The 21,232-nt window shown below is 41.2% G+C and overlaps 2 protein-coding genes across 2 annotated transcripts; one reads left to right on the top strand and one right to left on the bottom strand.

The window, feature by feature from the left end:
- Positions 1 to 241: 241 nt before the first annotated feature.
- slc25a28 (solute carrier family 25 member 28) lies at positions 242 to 11,267 on the bottom strand. The gene is made up of 4 exons (XM_085800084.1): positions 10,757 to 11,267; positions 3,555 to 3,783; positions 2,698 to 2,754; positions 242 to 2,243 (listed from the first exon to the last, which is right to left on the bottom strand). The coding sequence occupies exons 1-4, from the start codon at positions 11,099 to 11,101 to the stop codon at positions 1,675 to 1,677; spliced, it is 1,200 nt and encodes a 399-aa protein (XP_085656210.1). The 5' UTR covers positions 11,102 to 11,267; the 3' UTR covers positions 242 to 1,674.
- A 2,728-nt stretch (positions 11,268 to 13,995) lies between these two features.
- pyroxd2 (pyridine nucleotide-disulphide oxidoreductase domain 2) lies at positions 13,996 to 20,343 on the top strand. Its single transcript, XM_085800083.1, has 16 exons — positions 13,996 to 14,126; positions 14,523 to 14,542; positions 14,700 to 14,793; positions 15,116 to 15,189; positions 15,299 to 15,454; positions 15,661 to 15,814; positions 15,925 to 15,986; positions 16,077 to 16,174; positions 16,267 to 16,408; positions 16,510 to 16,644; positions 16,725 to 16,797; positions 17,644 to 17,797; positions 18,538 to 18,689; positions 18,939 to 19,045; positions 19,395 to 19,515; positions 19,743 to 20,343. The coding sequence occupies exons 1-16, from the start codon at positions 14,003 to 14,005 to the stop codon at positions 19,808 to 19,810; spliced, it is 1,734 nt and encodes a 577-aa protein (XP_085656209.1). The 5' UTR covers positions 13,996 to 14,002; the 3' UTR covers positions 19,811 to 20,343.
- Positions 20,344 to 21,232: the final 889 nt, after the last annotated feature.

Below are 21,232 nucleotides of genomic sequence, written 5' to 3'. Positions count from 1 at the left end.
AAGATGAGATCTGCACCTGCGTTCAAGACTAAACAACTGTACCTGCCTCAAACTAAAAATAAATACCTGAAAACACACAAACTTCCAAGTTGTTTCTGGCAGTACAGACGTGGCTTTTGTCCATCCATTTCTTCTGTCTGTTCACACAAACACACCTAGGTTAAAATTACAATATGCAAGGATTTCCTGTAACGTCGTCCTACATTTATTATAGCTACATTTGAAGAAATCAAAGAAGGGCTCCTATCATTTATGAGCAGTGAGTCAAGCCCCACTGTTCAGTCTTTATTCATCGAGTGCAATTCAGTGTCAGAAACAATCAGACATCAATTGATAAGAATGACAGCTTTCATTTACGTGTACTCCATGGGGGTGCAGATACATATTATATCGGGTACTGAACTTTAAATTCTTTTGGGCACAGTACATTGAAGACAACCTTTGCTGTGAAGCACAGATATTAAAACTCAGTAGTTCATAAGCTGGAGACAGGCCCATAGCTACAGTTAACGCACAGAAACGCCCCTGGTCTACTCTGCCAAAGAAGTACACAAGGCATTAATGGTATTTGAATGAATCCCAAGGTTAATAAAACACATTTGAATAGGGGAATAAAGAGAAAATTTGAAGTTGTACAGATGCTGAAAATAAAATACAATTCAAGGAGTCGTAATTTAAAAATAAATTAAACACACACTTAAGATGTCTTAGAGCTACTGGAAACTGGTATATTTGCCTGTTACAAGACAGGGAACAACCTTGGACACTGATCTTTGGAAAATGGGGGAAATATTTGATCAATTATAGTAATTCCCTTAACTGCCAAAGGCAAAACAAAAATGGAGCCCTCATCAATGGCCTTTTTATATAGTTAATTAATCAGCTGGTTTAAATTTTGGCTTTTGACAAGTTGACTTGCCATGTTAGCAGGACTCCTTTGCAACAAAAGTATCTGGGTACTGGTCCAAATCAGGAAATGAATATATTAATTAAGATGATTGACAAAAAGTCAGTCTAAACTGTCAATCTGCAGTCACTCCTTTTCATTTTAAATGGCTGAAAAAAGGAACTAAATGCCTGTGCGCAGGCCAAACTAGACACCAAAATGAACTTGTCTAGGATTACTGTGACAGTTGTCTGTTATGAGAGAGATACATACAGTATATTTAAAGGTTTTCTCATACGTCTAGAAAGGGCTTCTGTAGTTATCATCTTCATTTGCAAGCTTAAAGTTTGAATGGGTGAAAACAAAAACCTGGCTGTAAGAAAGCGAGAATTAATAATAAAAAAAAAGTAACACTACTGCCCTCTGCTGACTACCTTTCCAAGTGAAAAAATTGTGCGTTCTTCACATTTACCCTAAACTTGGACAAATGTACTGGCTACTAGAATGGCTTTAAGATGTCTCTAGATTATCTAGATCTATAATACTGTGTAAATTATTTCTTATAGAAGAAAGAAACAACATAACTCAAACCATATCTAGTCTTGAAAAAGTGTAGCAGAAACATAACTGATCCAGCGGTCTTTGAAGATGTCTTTCTTATCTGCTATGTCTGAGAGGGATGAGACAACTGAGGTGGATTTTAGTCAGATTCTATGTGCGCATTAACTTTGTCTTCTCCTAACATGGAGAGCAGAGCAATATTAGAGGAGACTATATAGAGGAGAAATCTACATCTCAGCCTCCATGTGCTGTGCCCTCCTCTTGTTGTGCTGGTGCTTGGTGAGTCCATACTTGAAGAACTCGTACACCGACCAGCTGATGGCTGTGGAGGGCATCTGGTAGATGATCCTCGCCTGGACTCCCTTGAAGAAGCCCTGCAGGCCGCCCAGCCTGTAAACTGTTCGGAAGGCATGGGCCAGGCCTGAGATCTGTCTGTGGGCTCCTTGTCCTTGGCCGGGGCCTTGGCCAGAAGGCAGGGGGCTGAGGGTTAGAGACTCCTGGGTGTTGAGCAGGGTCTTGCAGACGTCTAGAGGCGTAGTGGCTGCAGCTGCGATGGCTCCAGCCAAAGCTCCAGACAACATGTGGGATGAAGGGTTGTACTGTCTGTGGGGGTTGAGCAGCTCCTGAAGGTACTCGTAGGTCATGAAGTGGAGCGCCTGGAAGGGCACGTTCATGGTGAGCTGGGTGGTGTAGCTGCGGTAGAAGGCAGCAGGGCCCTCTTTCTGCCATATGGCGCGTACACAGTCCAACACGCCACGGTATGGTGAATTATACATCTGCATGCGCTGCTTCACAACTTTGCGAGATGAGGGTAGTTGTATTGATGGAGGAGAAGACCAAATATGATCAGGGTTCGGCCAGCACAAAGGTGGAAAAGATGGAAAAAGAAAGAAAAAAAAACACAAATTAGCGAGCCATTACCTATGCTGAAGCACTTACAGTTTCAATAAAAACACAGAAAGATGGAGTGTGTCATTTTAATAGTGTTTGTTCGGACAGCTGCATCCAATCTAACAGCTGCACATGGAGACTACAACCAGTGTCCTTCTACTGACATGTTTGGGCAGGTGGATAGGAGGCTGCTGTGAAAGTCAATATGTGAGACTACAGGGTTAAAGCCAACATGAGAAGGTGGCATGGCACCTGCAAGTTTCTTCACTGAGATTTCTGCATGGGAAGCTGTTTTGTTTTGTCTAAACACTCATTTTGTGGTCAAAGGCAAATGGTGTTGTACAGTAAAAGTCTCTTACCTTCTGCTGGGTTCATTGCTGCATCATGAAGCAGTGTGGCCGCACACCCAGCTGTTCCTGAAATAAACAAAACTTGGAAATTACTCCACAGTGATATGATCACGACAGAAAACAGAGAATGCATTCAAGTGGCACAGAACGGAAATGCAACAGCAAGAACCCCCTGTCATAATGTCACAGCCTTCACTGCCTTATTCCTAAAAGCTGCAGATGTCATGCTCAAATCAATATTGTATGTCATCGGAGCACGTTTAGCAGTTTGCACAGGTGTAAACTAGTGAATGCTCCTGACCAAATTCAGGAGGCCAAACCTGAGCAAAGAGAGACACCTAGTGGACAAGGCTGTTCATTGCTCTGTTTGAGGGTTTTAAAACCAAACCAATAAGCTTTAAAAAAAGACAGGACCAACAGAGGAGAGAGCAGATGAGATGGGAGAAAGAGGACTTACCCAGCCTCCCACTAAACTGGAAAAGAGGGAAGAGAGAGAGAGTAGGGAGAACAGGGAATAAGGAAACGGTTGACATTCAGAGCAAGGTTTCCAACTTTTATCTTTCTATTTTGGTATTACTGGACTTGACCCAAATAAGAAATCAATGAACTTTCCTAAAAGCCAGCACCAGATCTGGCGCGTCCTTACAGTGTTCAACTGTAGCTACAGAAAGGCTCTATCTAGGATTTGATGGCCTGCCAGGGGTTTTCGTGACTGGTCAGGCCTCGTCTGCTCTGTATGCGGATTAGGCTGAGTCAGCAGCTTCACAGAGATCACACTGAGGGTGCTTGGCATTAGGTTCGGAGTTGATCAAGTCCTACATATCAGCCATACATGTTTATGTGTGTATATGTATGTTTTGTGGTACCATTAGCCAAATGACTGTTAGCCCCTGGGTGAATGACATCACTTAGAGTCTTTTTTAGTTTCTCATAGCTGGCAAAATAGAGGGCATGGGCAGGTCCCGCCCCAACAGCTGTCGCATTGAGCCCTCTCATTGGCCGCCAGACTCCCTCTGTGGCAACAATGCGTCGAAGAGCATCCATTACGTTTCTGTAGCGGGCCGCAGGGTCAGGCTGGAGGCTCTGCATTCTTGTCTAGAGAAGAGGAAAGAGTAAAATTCAACAAAGTAAAGAGTCAACATGATGCTCCTTTCCTATCCATCACAGCTTGGTAATAAGTTTCATAAGATGTCCAGTGAGTTTGACCTAAATTGAATATTAAAATAGAAAGCAATGCATTATTCAAGTCTTACAATATGTCTGCCTATTACAGCTTAACAATCTCAAATCAACTGCAGTGTGAATAAGGAGTCAAATAAGGGACATGAGGCATTCAACACTGTGTGTGTGTTGGTGTATCTGCATAACTGAATGAAAGGAAGTTTGGAGTTAGAAGCTCCAAGGTCACAAGGGGACATAAGCTGACTTCCTGTAAGCCTCTTTTCCCACTGACCCTGAAACACACCTTTCTCTCTCCTTCCTCTCACACACACACACACACGCATCCTCTTTGAGATAAACGATAGATTATCTAAACATTATCAAGTCAAGTGCAGAGGATCAGCATTTTGGTCGAGTGTTATTTGGTATTTAAAGAGAGTTGCGTGGGGATGGTCTGGCGGCGACAATCCTGAAATAACAAACTTCCAGCTGAATGGACAAACTTACACCACACTGTGTGTATGCATGAAGTGCACTATGGATGTCCTCATGTCACTCTAAACTACAGCTGTGGAATGCAGGGCATGAGGAGAGCTAGCTTACAGCTACTTACTTCATATCTGGCACAGGGACTCATCACACACTCACTCTGACGAGAGGCTGTAATGTCAGTACTCCGCTCCCCATTCATTCATGTCTGTCCGCCTTGCCAGCCATAGGTCGTCTTGTCTGTGTTTACCTTTAGCGCGAGTTTGCATATCTAGGCAGGAATGACCTTTGTGCTCGGTGTAAACATTATTTTCACCACTTCTTCAGTGAAAAGGACTTCTCTCAATGCCTGGTAAATCAGTTGATCTGCTGCGCGATGTAGGCTACACACTGACAGGCCTACAAATGCTGCATGCTTTTTTTTTAAATCCACAACCAATTACTGAGATTTAGGGTACATTAAGAGAGAATGGCAGTCTATACTAAACTATAACTAGAAAATTTCCTCTCGGGAAATTTTGAATGGGCCACGGGAGCTATTGCGGGTTGTGCCATCTCTGTCAACATGGGAATCAAACCCACGATCTTAAGGTCAAGACAGAGCTGATCAGACAGACACATGATCATCTTTCTATAAGCACTGATATGGAGGAGCTGTAACCACATTAGGTTACCTGTGTGTGTGTGTGTGTGTGTGTGTGTGTGTGTGTGTGTGTGTGTGTGTGTGTGTGTGTGTGTGTGTGTGTGTGTGTGTGTGTGTGTGTGTGTGTGTGTGACTGTAATCACATGAAGCTGGCTCTAGAGTCTGTGTGTGTGTGTGTGACTGACTTGACACATAGTTAGTTAGTAGCTGCATCCTGTGTCAGTCTGATTTAGCTGTGTCTGTGTTTATAAACATTTAAACGAGCGCCAGGTGGATTGTTTATGAAGTTAACGAGCCCTGGCCTGAGGATCAAAGAGGTTACCACGGCGATAGGGGCCCCCGCAGGCTGAGACAGACAGAAACGTGGAGAAAAACAGCCATTTTCTGCCTCTAAACCGGTCTCACAATTAGGCTTAGCATGACAAAACGGTAACTCCTATCAGAACAAAACACAGATCAACGTTGCTCTAAGGACTTACTGAAAATTTCGGTACGATTTGGTGTTTCTACAGTAAATATTTTGGCGACGCTGGCAGTTTTAAAACATCAGGCCGTTCTGCTCCTCTCAGAAAATATTTGTATTGGACTCAATGAGGAGCAGGGACAGACGTGGCCGCACTCAGAGGCTGATTCTGTAAGTTCTGTAAGTCTCTCTGATATTTTGAGCACATGACATGAGAGATAACAAGTTTGTCTTACAAATTCTGAAAAAATTATGTCTGTAGAGTGTAAATTGTGGCCGTGGTGGCAATTTATCCAGAAAAAATACAGAATGTTTCTTCACTCTCTCCCACTCTAACCGATGATGTCACGCACTCTGACACGAACATTCCATGCAATACACACCCATTATAAACTCATAATTTCTCCAAAAATGATCATGGTCATTGATCAGGGATTGATCAAAAACTATATGACCTATCAAAACGTGGAGTAATACGACAATACACAAGACTTGTGTCTACTGTTTAAAGTTTAAATGGAGTCTCTAGGTGAAAGTATGCCTGAGCAGTAGACTTTTGTTAAACTCCAATGATTGGTCTTTTTCGGTCTTTTTTTTTCGCCCGTCCCATTGACTTACATGCAAAATTTTTGCGCAGTTTTTCGCGACTACGTCGCGAAAAATTCGTAAACTGTTGAGAAAAGTAATAGCACAGCGATCCCGATCAGGACGCACGTTTTGATATATAATATGTCCTGCAACTCTTCGAGTTGCAGGACTAGTAGCACATCGAAAATCGGCCGGAAGTGGAAAAATAACTAGAAAAAGAAAGCATTTCCTGCAGAAAATGCGTGTGAATGCTGTAAGCAGCTGAACGCTATTGCTGAAGCAATGCTGAATAAGCTGAAGAAATCATTGAAACAAAGTTGAATTAGCTGAAGAACTGTTGAAAAAGTCTAATGTTGAAGCTGAAACATATAACTTGAAGATTAATGCCTTTTTAAGGACAAAAAGCAGTAGAAATGTAAAAAAAAAAAAAAAAAGGAGAAGAAAATGTTAAAATCCTGCATGTTGAAGATGTTTAACAGTTGAAGAGTTGAAATCTGCAGCTAGCCACAGCAAGGAAAACTGATGAACCAGCAGTAACATAGCTGAAGCAACAAGTGAGAATAGATTAAAAAGAAGGAACATGTAAGCAGGAAGCTGATTGACATGACGTGATGGAAAAAATCCTGAATTGTTTAGGTTTAAGTGTAATAAATGTGTGTTTAGTCTAAAAGCAGTAGAAATGTTGAAAAGGCAGAGGAATGTGTTGGAAAATCCTGCATTATTAAGTCTAACAGTTGAGGAGTCTGCAGTCAGCTGCAAAAAGCACTGCTACAGAAAACAGATAAACAAGTGCTAACATGGCTAAAGTAATAAGTGAAAATAGATTAACAAATGGAACCTGTAAGAAGGAGGTTTATTTTGTATGAAATGATTGGAAATTATTTAAATTGTTGAAGATTAGCATAAAGAAATTGAAAAGCTGAAGTCTAATCAAATATATTTAAACATGACAGCATGAATACATTGTTGGACTATTACTAATATAGATTAAACAATATCTAGGTGGTTGGAAATTATTTGAATTGTTGAAGATTGTGGTGAAAGAAAAATTAACATTTTAAGTACACTCAAATTACTCTAATAAAAATTATATGTGTGTTGGATATGTGTGTATGGTCAGTGTGTGTCCGTGTGTGTGTGTGTGTGTGTGTGTGTGTGTGTGTGTGTGTGTGTGTGTGTGTGTGTGTGTGTGTGTTGGATATGTGTGTATGGTCAGTGTGTGTCCGTGTGTGTGTGTGTGTGTGTGTGTGTCCGTGTGTGTGTGTGTGTGTGTGTGTGTGTGTGTTGGATATGTGTGTATGGTCAGTGTGTGTCCATTTGTGTGTGTGACCGACAGACAGTCAAATAGAGAGAATGTGTGTGCGTTGCCATGGTGACGTTGCCATGGTGAGGTTACCATGGTGAGGTTGAAGATATACAAAAGTGTGTGTGTGTGTGTGTGTGTGTGAGTGAGGAAGATATACAAAAAGTTCAGACCTGACAACTGTATGAAATGTGTGTGTGTTGGACGTGTGTGTCTGTTTGTGTATGGTTAGTGTGTGTCCATTAATGTGTGTGTTTGTTGTGTGTGCATGTGTGTCTGTGTAATTGTGTAAATTGTGTATGTGTTTGGTAAGTGGTTGTATGTTTGTTGGGTGTGTGTGTGTGTGTGTGTGTGTGTGTGTGTGTGTGTGACTGTAATCACATGAAGCTGGCTCTAGAGTCTGTGTGTGTGTGTGTGTGTGACTGACTTGACACATAGTTAGTTAGTAGCTGCATCCTGTGTCAGTCTGATTTAGCTGTGTCTGTGTTTATAAACATTTAAACGAGCGCCAGGTGGATTGTTTATGAAGTTAACGAGCTGTGTCCATTTGTGTGTGTGTGTGTGTGTGTGTGTTGGGTGTGTGTATGGTGAGAGTGTGTCCATTTGTGTGTGTGTGTGTGTCCATTTCCATTTGTGTGTGTGTGTGTTGGATGTGTGTGTATGGTGTGTGTGTGTGTGTGTGTGTGTGTGTGTGTGTGTTGGATGTGTGTGTATGGTGTGTGTGTGTGTGTGTGTGTGTGTGTGTGTGTGTAGTAGTTAGTGTGTGTCCATTTGTGTGTGTGTGTTGGATGTGTATGCATGGTGAGTGTGTGTGTGTGTGTGTGTGTGTGTGTGTATGACCGACAGACAGTCAAACAGAGAGAATGTGTGTGCGTTGCCATGGTGACGTTGCCATGGTGAGGTTACTATGGTGAGGTTGCCATGTTGAGGTTACCATGTAACTGTTGGCTGGTGGCTTTAAGGTATGGTGGCAGCTTTAACCATAGGCTTTAACTGCTCTGTGACACCCTCAAACAGATCTAATGTACGACAAATCTGTACTTAGTACGAGCAAAAGGTTTACATTTTCCGAACCATAAGACCTTGCTGAACGCGTCCATGTCACTTTGGTGTTTCTAGAGTAAAAATTGTTGATTGGGTCGCAGGTTGGAAACTTTGGGACGTTTAGAAAATCAGCGCCAACTTTTGAATGGGAGTCAATGAGAGGAGAGAGGGAAATGGCTGCACTCGGAGGCTCCCAGTTTAAATTGTGTTTGTCTCTCTGGTTTTTTGAGCACATGAAGAGATCGAGGATGAGCTTGTCTACAAGCATGCCCGAAATTATGTGTGTAGAGTGTAATCTGTGGCCGTGCTGACAGGATAGAGAGAAAAATGTGAGAGGATTTTTAGACCCTCTGTCACTCTACCAACTGCCAACGTCCGAACATTCCGTCCCATTGACTTTCATGTTAAATCTGAATTTTGTCAGAAATTTTAATGATTTTAAAACTATACATATATCTGAAACTGTTGAAGATATCAATAAGCTGAGATATAGCTGAATAGTTGAAAGGTTTGTGAACAGTTTAAAAGTTGAATGAAGTCTGTAGCTGAAAGTATGCTGAAGCTATTAGAGGCTGAATGAAGCAGAAGATTTGAAGAGTTTGAAGACTGTTTCAATGTATTCCTATGGGAAAAAAATTGCACAAAAAGTTAAATATTTTAAAAAGTATAAATAGTATGAAAGAGAAAAATAATAGCATAAATGTCCTGAAAAAGCTGCACGTTTTGATATATGAATTGTTGAAATAGCACAAAGTATGAAGAAGGAGTTAAACGCAGAAAAAGGGAAGAAGACTCAGAATAATAATAATAATAAGTTTAAAGAAACAAAATGGCCGAACAGAATAACAATACTGTGAATGCTTCCAGCATTCACACTAATAATAATAAGAAGAAAAAATCCACACAATAACAGTAGTGCCCGGGCTTCGCCCGGGCACTGGTCCCTGCAGCTATTTCATAGCTGTTGGGACCAGTGCCCGGTGCGATTGCCCGTGGCCCTAATTACACAGCAATCTCTTAATTGAGAAGCTTACTGCACAGGAGCAACAGCCTTCATCTTGGTATGGAAGAGTGGAAGGCATTTGCTCTACGCAACGAGAAAGGAACGTGTTTGAAGCATCTCAAATATTTCTCAAAGTTGTATCTGTTCCTCTGAAAACTAACTGGCTGTTTATGGTTAGCAGACTTCATTTTGCTGAGTCACAACGCCCCCCCCAAAGCCCCAAATCTAATGTGGCTTGCTCGCTGAGATGCTGAGCTCTGTTAGCAGTGTAGCAGTCATTCTGCACATGAGATAGGCCTGTAAACAGTGGTGTTATCACGGTTCAGGCCTGCAACAGAGGTGACCACAGGTGGAAGAGACGTGAATGAAGCATGGGTGATTGGACAGCTCTTCACTCTGACACGGACAGCTGACTACACTAACCTCATTGTCACTTGCTCTGTCTCTCTTGTCCCCTGCCTGTTACACAAAGACCTCTAGTGCATGGCTGCAGCTAGATGACCTCTCGGGACAATGGGTTATGCTTCTTTATATGTGTTGACAACTCAAGCAGAATAAAGGTAACTTGTACATAACAAAGACCACATGATAAGAACTGGCCCGCCGAACTTGCATGACTCACATGTGATCAAAAGACCTTTGCAAACGATTGGTTATGGTGTGTGAGGCAGTGAGCCCTGCTGCTCAGTTTAAGTATCACTGGGTAAGAAACAAAATAGATGCTGCATTCAGGGCTGATAGACCCACAATGTCTAAAAAAAAACTGCAGTACAAATTATTCCTGTCATGGAGTAACCGTGCCAAGTTAACATAAACAACAACATTTAACCAGCCCTTGGTTCCTATGGACAGATAGCACAGCTCAGGTCACCCTAAACTTTTAAACTGTTGTCATACTTCCTCTTATTAGCTTCTCTAGTCTCTTAAACTGTTCCTTTCCATTTCCTTACACGTAAGTTTAGTTATATAACACCAGCTAGGGGTTTGACTGCAGCCTGTTTGGATGCTTAGCTGTTGTTTTACGCAACGTGTCCAAGCGGGCTTCAGTGTTTGACCTGCTAACAAACGGTGGTCACCATAACTAGCCGGTTAGCTAGCTTTAGTCGTGCATAACTTAAAATAGCATGCTAACAAGTTAGCTAGTAGGGGTGTGAGACGCTAACAGAGCCGACTGACCTTGTCCTCACAGCCGTCAGCTCTGCAGCGTGTTTAGCTAATAAGCTATGCTACCAAGCCAAACACGTTGGCTTACACGACTAATATCCACATAGCAACAACAGGGGCCGGGCTGCGGAAGCATTGTGTGTTCATTAGAGGTTAAAAAAAACAACAATAAAGTTGTGGGTCAGCTGGTTAGCCACTGAGCTATGCTACCTTGACACAGTCGATGGGGAACATGAGGCAGTGCTCCATGATCCCGGCCACAGCTCCAGCCAACATGTGGGTGCTAGTGGAGGCTCCCTGTGGCAAGCCCTCATAGTCTGGTTCAGAGTCCTCCGTTTCTGCATCCTGTGCACTACGGATAATTTCAACAGTCTGGATTTCCGTCTCGCCTCCGATCCGGGGTGTCAGGCTTCCCACGATACTTTCAGAAACTCCCCAGAATCTGCCCCCCAGCCATCGAACTTCTGCCCCGGCAGAGGCTCCAGCAACCCCGGTATCACTGCCCGTAGTCTCCGCTGTCATCCGACGCCTCCTCACAAATCCATCCGCTTCCATGAGAAACCGGATAAAATGATAAGACTTTAGGCACGAAGACGCGGCGTCTTGTGGGTGATTTCGGCCCCTAAACTTTTACATTCCCTTGAGGTGGTATCTGTATCACAGCCTCTCGACTGCTACACCTTTCCCTCCCCGCCTCGGTCGTTTCCAGCCAGCGTCCAGCAGGGCAGGCCGGGGCGGAAACACACACACATCGACACATCGAGACGCACCGCAGGCCGCGGCTGAGGAACTCGGCTCTGATTGGTCCGTAGAGCCAAGACCAACCCACTCCATTGGTTAATGCACATGCCACTCAGATTGTATTTTGGTGAAGACTTCAAACCTCGTCATGTGGCAGTTGACATTAGATATGGGGAATTGCCTGCACGGCAATCGCATCTGTGAAAGATATCTAAAGACACACTTATAAGGCCTAGGTCAGTGTGTAGGTCAGCCTGAAGGACTTTACAATGGCTGAAGATTATATGAGTATAGTGTTACTACAGTATATTTCATTTACGTCTCTTGCTGACTTAGAGCTGTTGTCCTAGGCTATTTTGTGCTTGGTTAAAAAACAACAACAAAAACTTGATACAGGGAATCAATGCACCCCAAAGTTAAACGAGAGTAGGCTATCTCCCCCAACACTCTTCATTCCTGGCCAACTTGACAGATGGCAGTGTCTTCATTAGTTAGTTAATACACACACACACACACACACACACACACACACACACACACACACACACACATACGCTCAAGTAAGTAGGCTACATGAAACAAAGTAAATGCTGCAGTTGCTGTCTTACATTAGCCTAATAGTAGCCTACCACTATCCATCTTATTAACTATAAAATCATTTCTTAATTTCCCGAGGATTTGTAAGCTCCACTAACTGAAAAATTAAATGTGTCATTTCTAGTGAAACAAAATTTTAAAATCCTGACAAGCTATTAGGTCACATCAGTTGAAACCAGATTGATAATTTAAAGATAGGCTACTGATAAACATAACAACAGTAGGCTACTAATCATGTTGCATGTCTGAGTGATGGTATCACAATGAAATATCATGATCTGGCTGCAACCACATAGGGCAACCGCATAGCTACAATTATTTTCAAAATAATGAATGTGTGAGTTATGATTTTAATTAAAATCAAAAATATTTAAGAAATAAGTTGTATTTCTGTGCAGTGTCCTCCCAACTTCTCCATGAGACATCTTAACAGTGTATTTTTAATCATCATGAAAAAAGGCTAAATGTGTCTTCAGTTCAAATGTCCACTACCCTCTCTGGTCAGTTGTGAGACAGTAGTTTATGATTTAATAATTATAAATGCTGAGAGGCGCAACATGTCCAGTGAACCTCTCTGCCGGAGGCAAGGATCACATTTTTTTTTTTCCAGAAAATGAGGTAATTGTGTTTTGGTGCGGCGCTGTTATAACATAATTGAATTTTCCCCTTTATTGCCTGGGAGAGCCTTCAAGGGCTGCAGTGTTGAATTTCTGCCGACAAAGGGGAATGAAGTGTTAATTTCTGCTTACAAGAACAAAATCTCCTGCTTCTGATCTAGTTATGGTTGATTGGCTGTTGTCTGCAGACGTTCCTTAAAGGAAAACCAAGCAGGCAGCGTATCAGGATCATTTCTCTTCCCTGAAACTAATGCTACTCTAATACACCAAGGGAGAGGCATGTTAGGTCTAGCGGGAAACTCTAGATCACTGTAACACCTCATTTCATTCCCTCCACCAAGAGAGTGCACAATCTATACAGGCCTTAGGAATTATTTTACACTGTCTAAGCAAAACATAGTCAAAAATCTACATTATATGACAAGATGAGAAGATAACCTGCTTATGTTCTGCTGTGTTTGGTTGTTTTTGTGTCAGTCTACACCCTTCCTTCCCTGGATCCAAGCAGACCACTACTGTTCTGTCTATTCCCTGGACTGCTGCTTGAGTCCACAGCATTATCTATGGCCTCTTATCTTATTAATGCATAGTAAGTGAACCACTAGGGCAATATGACATCTTCAACAGCAGCACTAAGAAACCATTCTATGTTAAGAGCTCATCTTAAAACTCTTAAGCTTGGCCCTTACTTTGAGATGTGTCCAACCCATAACCAGCTGAGAGAAGACGTCTTCCACTGCACTTTTTGAATATTCATTTTCTTCATATGTGCGTTTTGTTTTTATATTTACTGTAACTCACACATTTAGCCCACAAATCCGCACAGAGTCTGGAAAATAAAGTTGATTAAGTTAGAAATAAATAAAACGATTTAGGTATTACAGTCATTCATGTCTTAGCTGCTCAGCTATCACCAGTGTGATCAAAATATTTCAGACTACACATTATGAATCCTAACAAATAATGTCAATTTAAGTTGAGTTGGAACAGTTTGCAGAGAAGGGCAAACTAATGGAACAACTCTGCCACCTAATGGACAAAAGTGTAACTACAAGCAGAGTAAGGCCAAAATAAGAGAAGTGTTTGATCATTTGTATGTTTTTTCACAGTATTCAACACGTTATTCGTGTCGATAGATAGATAGATAGATAGATAGATAGATAGATAGATAGATAGATAGATAGATAGATAGATAGATAGATAGATAGATAGATAGATAGATAGATAGATAGATAGATAGATAGATAGATAGATAGATAGATAGATAGATAGATAGTCATAGTTATTCGATGGGTATAGAGGGTCCCTTTGATGGATGGACATAACTTGTAGAATCAGAAAGAAATAACATTATTAGGCGGGTAGAAATGTTATTTTACAATACAGGAGGGAGAGGCTTTGCTGCAGGTCCAACCAACGGGAAACCCGGATCTACTTTACGCAGCTGTAGTTGGGAAGTGGGAGGGACTGATGTGGGACTCTGCCTCGAACTCCACTCACCATGGCTGCAGCGGTGTGGACTGATCGAGGGCGAAAGGCTGTGACTGTTGTGGGGACAGTGACCCGATCCAGGTCCAGTCACGCCGCTTTAAGATCCCAGTATGACGCGCTGGTCATCGGAGGAGGTGAGATCTGTGCACTGCTGGAGGAGAAAGTGCAGAAAACACAGCAGCTCCGTCACATGCTCCGCCACATTTTTTGCAATATTAATACAACGGTTGAACTAAGTTTGCAAACGTACAGTATAGTAGCTTAACAGTTTCTTTGTTATCTACCCAAAACTTCTTAATCCGTCTTGGAGAAGTTTTGGTCTGTAGGATCACAGTTTGATCAGAGTGACTTTGAACCCATCCTCAACTCATTCAACTTGATTATAAAAAGTGCAATAGCTTGCACAGAAACTGTTGTTGGAACTCACATTTGAACCAACTCGGGAAAATGTTGAATTTGGGAATTTATAATAATTTCCATGAGCTTATTTTAAAGAAAACTTATGTGGTATATTTTATATTTCATTGCAGGACACAATGGACTGGTGGCAGTGAGTTCATAATTGTTTCCCAACACCTACAGTATGCCATAATACATTATATGGATCAGCAGCAGGACAAAGGTGATGTGTGACTGTGACTGTGTGTGTGTGTGTGTGTGTGTGTGTGTGTGTGTGTGTGTGTGTGCGTGCGTGTGCGTGAGTGTAGGCTGCCTATCTACAAAAGGGAGGATTGAAGACAGCAGTGCTGGAGCGCAGACATGTACTGGGAGGAGCAGCTGTTTCAGAGGAAATCTTCCCTGGTAGGATGACCTCGGCCTTGGGGTCATAGGAGTCCTATTCACCCCAAATTAAAACAGAAAATAGGCTACATTGACATATAACAAATACACTTTTTCCAATTACCGTATACTATTATTTTATTTTAATTTTTACTTTAAATATTTGGTTATACTGACCCTAATGAAAGAATAGTTTTGCTTTTCCACAAACATGTCCAGCAAATCTTTGTGGTTAATACACTGTTTAGTCATTTAAAATGTTCTATGATTGTAGCTTCATAGTTCACAGTTGTTCATAACATCAGGTTTTATTCCATAAGAATAACAATGCTGTTGTCCGCAGGTTTCCACTTCTCCAGGTGCTCCTATTTGCTCAGTTTGTTACGACCCCACATTTCTGCAGACCTAGAGCTCAAGGTAAAATCATTTTTAAAAAATGCATTATAAAGTTGCGCAAATGTGTTCATGTGTTCACTGGTTTAAAGTGATGGGTCTGTTTTATTTTAATTTGTGTATTTGTACTCAGAAACATGGGTTGAAGGTGTACATGAGAGACCCCCATGCTTTCACCCCCATGTTGGAGGAGGGGGTGAAAGGTAATCCACCACGGTCTCTCATGCTGGGTGCAGATCTGGCCATGAACCTGAGAGAGATCGGCAAGTTTTCACAGAAGGATGCTAAGGTGATTCAAACATTATGAAAACCACAACACATAATTGTAGTGCATTTTACATCCGAGCAGAGCACACGTTTTAATACTTAACACAGAAATATGAACTGAAAAAGTTCTGCACCCTCTGTGGATCTTTAATTCCCCACCAATGTAAATACATGTTATTCCCCACCTCCAAGTCTCACCCTTCTCTTCATCCATTCTCTGACATGTAGGCTTTTCCAGATTTTGTTGCGTACCTTGAGAAGCTAGCAGGAGCTATTCACCCTCTCCTTGATGCTCCTCCTGTTGACATTCCAGGCGTCACTACTGGATCACTGAGGAAGAGGCTGGGTGCAGCTAAAACTCTGGTGCCTATTATCAAATGTGGTCAGTTGGCAGATTCATGCTAAGGAAATCAGCTTATGTCTAAATAAATAATTTACTATTCTAAAATTGCAACAATCACAGTTGAATATGTCATGTTTCTGAATTTAAAGGTCTGAAACTGGGCAGAAACATTCCAGACTTTTATGAGATTGTTACTGCACCAATAATGAAGGTCTGTTAAAGTTAACACACACAAAGCGTGTCACTTTAATACCATTTTCTATTTCCTGCATCATTACTTGCTCTTTTTTTTGTGTCATAGATTCTCAATCGCTGGTTTGAGTCCGAGCCACTGAGAGCCACATTGGCTACCGATGCTGTGATAGGAGCCATGACCAGCCCAAGTAATCCTGGCAGTGGGTGAGACGTTTTAGGACACCCTGTGGTGCACAAATACTCAGAATACTCTATGCAACTGTAAAAAATGTTGACTTTATGGTCTTGGCTTGAAGGTATGTGCTCTTACACCACGTAATGGGAGAGTTAGAGAAGGAGAAAGGAGCTTGGGGATATGTGGAGGGAGGAATGGGAGGTGTGTCTCAGGCTATCGCCAGTGCTGCTCGGTCCTATGGTGTAGACATTTTCACTGAGAAGGTATTGTGTTTTGATTAATTACATTAATTTGTTGTGAATGAATGGAAATTATATTCTAATGTGTATGTTGGTGTTAATGCACATCCCTTTATCTGAGGCAGGATGTACTACAGGTCCTGGTTGGTTCAGATGGTGCTGCCAAGGGAGTGGTGCTAAAGGATGGCACAGAGATCCACAGTAAAGTTGTTCTATCAAATGCAACCCCTTATGTCACCTTCAAGAACCTCACGCCGCAGGTAGCAGAGAAATATAAACAGCGCATGTAACCATGGCACCGGATAGTATTGTTTACTCTGGCCTCCTGCTTTCATTGTAGGCTGCCCTCCCTCCAGAGTTCATCAAAGCTGTAGACCAGATAGACTACACATCGCCTGTCACCAAGATCAATGGTAAACCTGTCCTTGTTCTAACAAAGCATTTAATTTGCTGTTCTTTTAAATTAAAAATAATATGTTACCATTCCTGCCTCTGAGCATGATAATGTTAAGTGTCACAGTAAAATCAAAATAGCACACTATAAAAGATGTGGCTCTTGTAGTCTTGTACAAGTGTTGTTTATCTCTGGCCAAATGTTTCACACGTTTGGGTGAAACCTCCCACCCTTCAGTTATTTGCTGACAACTGGTTTGTTGTGTTTGTGTGTGTATGGTGCTGAAATCTTTAATGACACCCTTTGAAAGCTGCAAAGGGGTCAGAATGTCAATGGAGACTTGGCAATAAGGCACAAACACATGTAGTGCATCTGGAGGGATGAGCTCTTAATCCTCCACTATTGAGTACTGCATGTTATGGTATTAACAGCACATGTTTCAAAGTTTGGGGTATTAGAAAGTTGTGTACAACACACACACAACTAAGATATTTAGAGCCCCTTAGCTTCCTGTGTGGTGCCATTTGTAAACCTGACTGGTTAATTACAGTAGCGCCTGAATTGCAGGGCTTTATTACACAGGAAGTGCTTACTCTCAACTGATCCTTTACAGTACATTGCCTCCTAAACTTAATGATAGTCTACACTGTTTTGTAGAGATAATTTGAACCGTCACAGCTCTAGGGTGAAGGAATGGAGCAGAGTTTAGCTCAATATATTGCATTAGTTGCTCTAAATGGAATATGAATATTAAATAAACTGAAGCACACACTTTGCTTTAACAAAATACAAATGTATGTAGTGATACATGGTCTTAAAGCAAATGCTGAACTTAAACTATTGTCTTTTGCTGTTCCTGTTATAGTGGCAGTAGACAAGCTACCAAACTTCCTGGCATGCCCCACACCAGATGATAAACCTGGACCACACCACCAGTGCTCCATCCATCTCAACTGTGAAAGTGTAGAGGTCCTGGAGACGGCATACAAAGAGGCCATGAATGGACGTCCCTCAGCAAGGTAGGGTACATACCTAGATCTTCACACTCCTTTATAATTAAGCACTTACAGTAAACACATGTAATATGCTGTTAATTCCTCATACATGCCTAAGCCTCCATACTGTACACGCAAAAGATACTAGGTGGAAAATCATACCTCATGTCCAAAGATGCACAAAAGAGCTATGAATACATTCCATACCACAGAGAAAACATGGTAGATTAGAAATGAACCTTGCAGGACTGTAAAAAGTAATGCCTATTATTATTGTCCCCACATATTTTTGCAAACAGAACTCTGCAATAGACTTGGCTAAAATATTCACATATCCTTATCTGGTAGAAAACACTTAGCCTTTAACAAATAAACTTCTGTCTACTGACCATAAGATTTTCAAAGTTACTTTTGAAGTCCATGTAAATCAGTTAGCCTAATAAACATTGCTTGCAGACCGCTGATCGTGTGACATGTCAGCACTAGTCTTGTACACAACCTTGAATGTCAAATAGTTCTTGTGGAGTTTTAGTTAAAAAAAAAGCAACTGGAGACGTTTCACCCCTCATCCAAGAGGCTTCTTAATAAGATGACCTGGATGACATTCACGGACAATGTCAAATAGTTTCACGTCATAACTTTTCAGACTAATTATCAAAATTATGTCTTATTTTATATTCTCCAATGCCAAATTTTAATCAATAACTCACCCACGTTTCCACTCACCACCATCTTAAATCCATCCTGCCTCTCTGCTCCTGTAGACCTATGCTGGAGATGACCATCCCATCCGTGTTGGATCCCACTCTGGCTCCTCCTGGCTGCCACGTTGTGTCACTGTTCACCCAATTCACCCCCTACCACATAGAAGGCAGGGCGTGGACTGACCAGGACAGAGAGGCATTCGGAGACACTGGTAAGACACACAGAAGCATCCAGGACTTCTAATTACACCAAGTGCTCATTGCTACGTGTATTCATCAGATTCACAAGTTCTAGCATGTTGTGCTTAAAGATTATCTTTAACTGAAACCTTTTGTATACTGGTGAAATTTAGGAGGCATTTTCCCTAAATTGAATTAGCACTGCTTAAGGGAATGCTGCTTTTTAAATGTATTCTTAACCCATTTGCAATGATAAAACATCAGTTTGTGTGTCTCTCAAGCATTTGACTGGGTGGAGAAATACGCGCCTGGGTTTAAAAAGTCGGTTGTGGGAAGGGACATCCTGACGCCACCTGACCTGGAGAGGATCTTTGGGCTCACTGGAGGGGTAAGACACAACATACTGTACACATTGTAGAACTGCGTAACAATTTGAATGTTGATGCATAGCCTATTTGCTTAACACAATCAACTGTCCAGTGGATGAGGAAGTAATTTGCGTCCTCTGCAGTGCTCTATCATTCAAATCTCCACACAGGTACACGTGTTGTATAAGCAGTTAATGGTTACAGACGGGTTTATCACAACTCATCTGTCAGAATCAAAGTTCACATCGGCTGCGTAAAACGATGCTGACTCAATGAACACACAGGAAGAGGCAGGTTCTCTTTCTCACAGTGACATTATAAAGCAGGAAAGGCAAAGAAAAAGTAAACATTTTGATGTCCTCTTTACAGAATATCTTCCATGGATCAATGTCACTGGACCAGCTCTACCTCGCACGACCCTTGCCCTTCCTCTCAGACTACCGGTCACCAGTGAAAGGGCTGTATCTGTGTGGCAGTGGCTGTCATCCAGGTTTGCTTTTAATGTTCAACCCTCAGATTAGCACTTATTTGCAAATGTGACTGCCTGTTAGTGTAGTAGCCTATAAGTGGGAACATTTACGTTATATTGTGCGGTGTTAGTAGAGTAAAGTAAATGAACCTTTGACCCTTTGGAAAATCTTATCCTCACTGCTGACGAGGATAAGCTGTTCCTGATTTCCCTCTCTTGAACATTTGTTATGTTTAATGTTTCTGTAGGTGGGGGTGTGATGGGCTCACCCGGATGGAACGCAGCGCTCACTGTCATGGCTGACCTGAAACGCTAGTGAAACCCTAGACGTCAACATTGTGACATCAGCTCAACAAGATCCGGCCTCTCTTTTGTCTGATAAATGTGAATGTGACTCATTTGAGGAATACATTTCTACACTCACTCCATCTCCCCATTTGATCAGCTGTCGCTCTACCCTATTATGTAGCTAGTGCATCCTTGTAGTATAAAAATGGGTTAATGTTTGATTTAATAAAATAACTGACATGAGATGAAATTCTGGATCTCACTACTGATATTAACCATTAGTGCAGTATTAGCACACAAAATCCTTGTGTGACACCACTTCAATCTATTACTGAACTGAGCCAATAGAAAACAAATGAAAACGGAACCAATGCAATATATATCTTGAAAGGTACATTCATATATGTGTTGTCAAATGCAGTTTTATAATAACTGTTATTTGACTTTATGATGTGAACTTAAGCTGTTGATATAATCATGGAAATGATAATAAAACTTTTTACAATTTTTTATGAATAAATTCAAATGTATTCAAGCAAATGTGTTTCATTTTCTTTAAACTATATTGTTTACTGATGGTTTAATGCTCTGTTCTCTTACTGCATTTAGGATATCAGGCAAGAATCTAATTCTTTATTTTTATAAAAGACATAATGACTTGTCACAATAGGAAACACAGGAGTTGTTGATAACATTAACATTGGCTTTGCTGCATTTAAATGTCCCAGCAAGTACCAGGTTGGTTGTTGACACTGAGGTTATTATATGGAACCCAGCCCTTCATTTTATTATTGAGCTTTCACTTGTGTTTCCCTACTGTGACATGTCAAATGTTCATGTGTAAAAGTGGCCTAATTATCCATTAGACAGTTGACTATTCACGTCATGTTTTCACATAACATGAAACATCACTTCATTGTTAGAAATAAAATGACGTTAGATTACTATTTTTACTTAAATTTACTTAATGGATCTTATACTTTCTCCTAAATTAAATTCTCTCAGTATAATATTTTTTCACAGATTGTTGTTAACATGTCAATGCATGTCAATATCAAAAGCAAATGCAAAAGTGTCTCCTCTGGGTATTAATCTTTCCATCCACCTACACAGTCTTTGATTGACAATGACAATTAAGAACTTACAAACCAAACAGAATCTAAAAATGAGCTTCATCATTCTTAACCCTGTCCATTTATTATATTTTTTTCCCCAAAACCTTTAACATGAGATCTGTCTGACACTCTAGGGAACAGTGGGTGAACCTTGAGTAGGCTACATGGTTTTTCATTTTGTCAATCCCTACCATCATGGATGTATTAGATCCATGATCCCTACACACAAAGTTATGGTTCTATGTTAGCCTACTTCTTACACATATCTGGTATGAATTAATACAAAACATTAGTATCTGTAGTAGCCTAAGCCTAATAATAATAAAATACATCTC

This window comes from Trachurus japonicus, chromosome 15 (assembly GCF_045865225.1).
Source record: "Trachurus japonicus isolate A0001 chromosome 15, Traja_1.0".
In the NCBI taxonomy this organism is placed as follows: Eukaryota; Metazoa; Chordata; class Actinopteri; order Carangiformes; family Carangidae; genus Trachurus; species Trachurus japonicus.
Note: the sequence above shows the minus strand (reverse complement) of the source record. Positions and strands in the feature narration are given on the sequence as shown.

What these genes read in the sequence shown, in the direction of transcription:
- pyroxd2 (XM_085800083.1), top strand. Translation starts at nt 14,003, where the DNA reads ATGGCTGCAGCGGTGTGGACTGATCGAGGGCGAAAGGCTGTGACTGTT. An exon ending in CGCGCTGGTCATCGGAGGAG is followed by an intron (nt 14,127 to 14,522) that starts GTGAGATCTGTG and finishes ATTTCATTGCAG; the next exon opens with GACACAATGGACTGGTGGCA. An exon ending in TCTTTGGGCTCACTGGAGGG is followed by an intron (nt 19,046 to 19,394) that starts GTAAGACACAAC and finishes TCCTCTTTACAG; the next exon opens with AATATCTTCCATGGATCAAT.
- slc25a28 (XM_085800084.1), bottom strand. Translation starts at nt 11,101, where the DNA reads ATGGAAGCGGATGGATTTGTGAGGAGGCGTCGGATGACAGCGGAGACT. An exon ending in TCCCCATCGACTGTGTCAAG is followed by an intron (nt 3,784 to 10,756) that starts GTAGCATAGCTC and finishes CCTCTTCTCTAG; the next exon opens with ACAAGAATGCAGAGCCTCCA. An exon ending in TAACAGTCATTTGGCTAATG is followed by an intron (nt 2,755 to 3,554) that starts GTACCACAAAAC and finishes TGTTTATTTCAG; the next exon opens with GAACAGCTGGGTGTGCGGCC.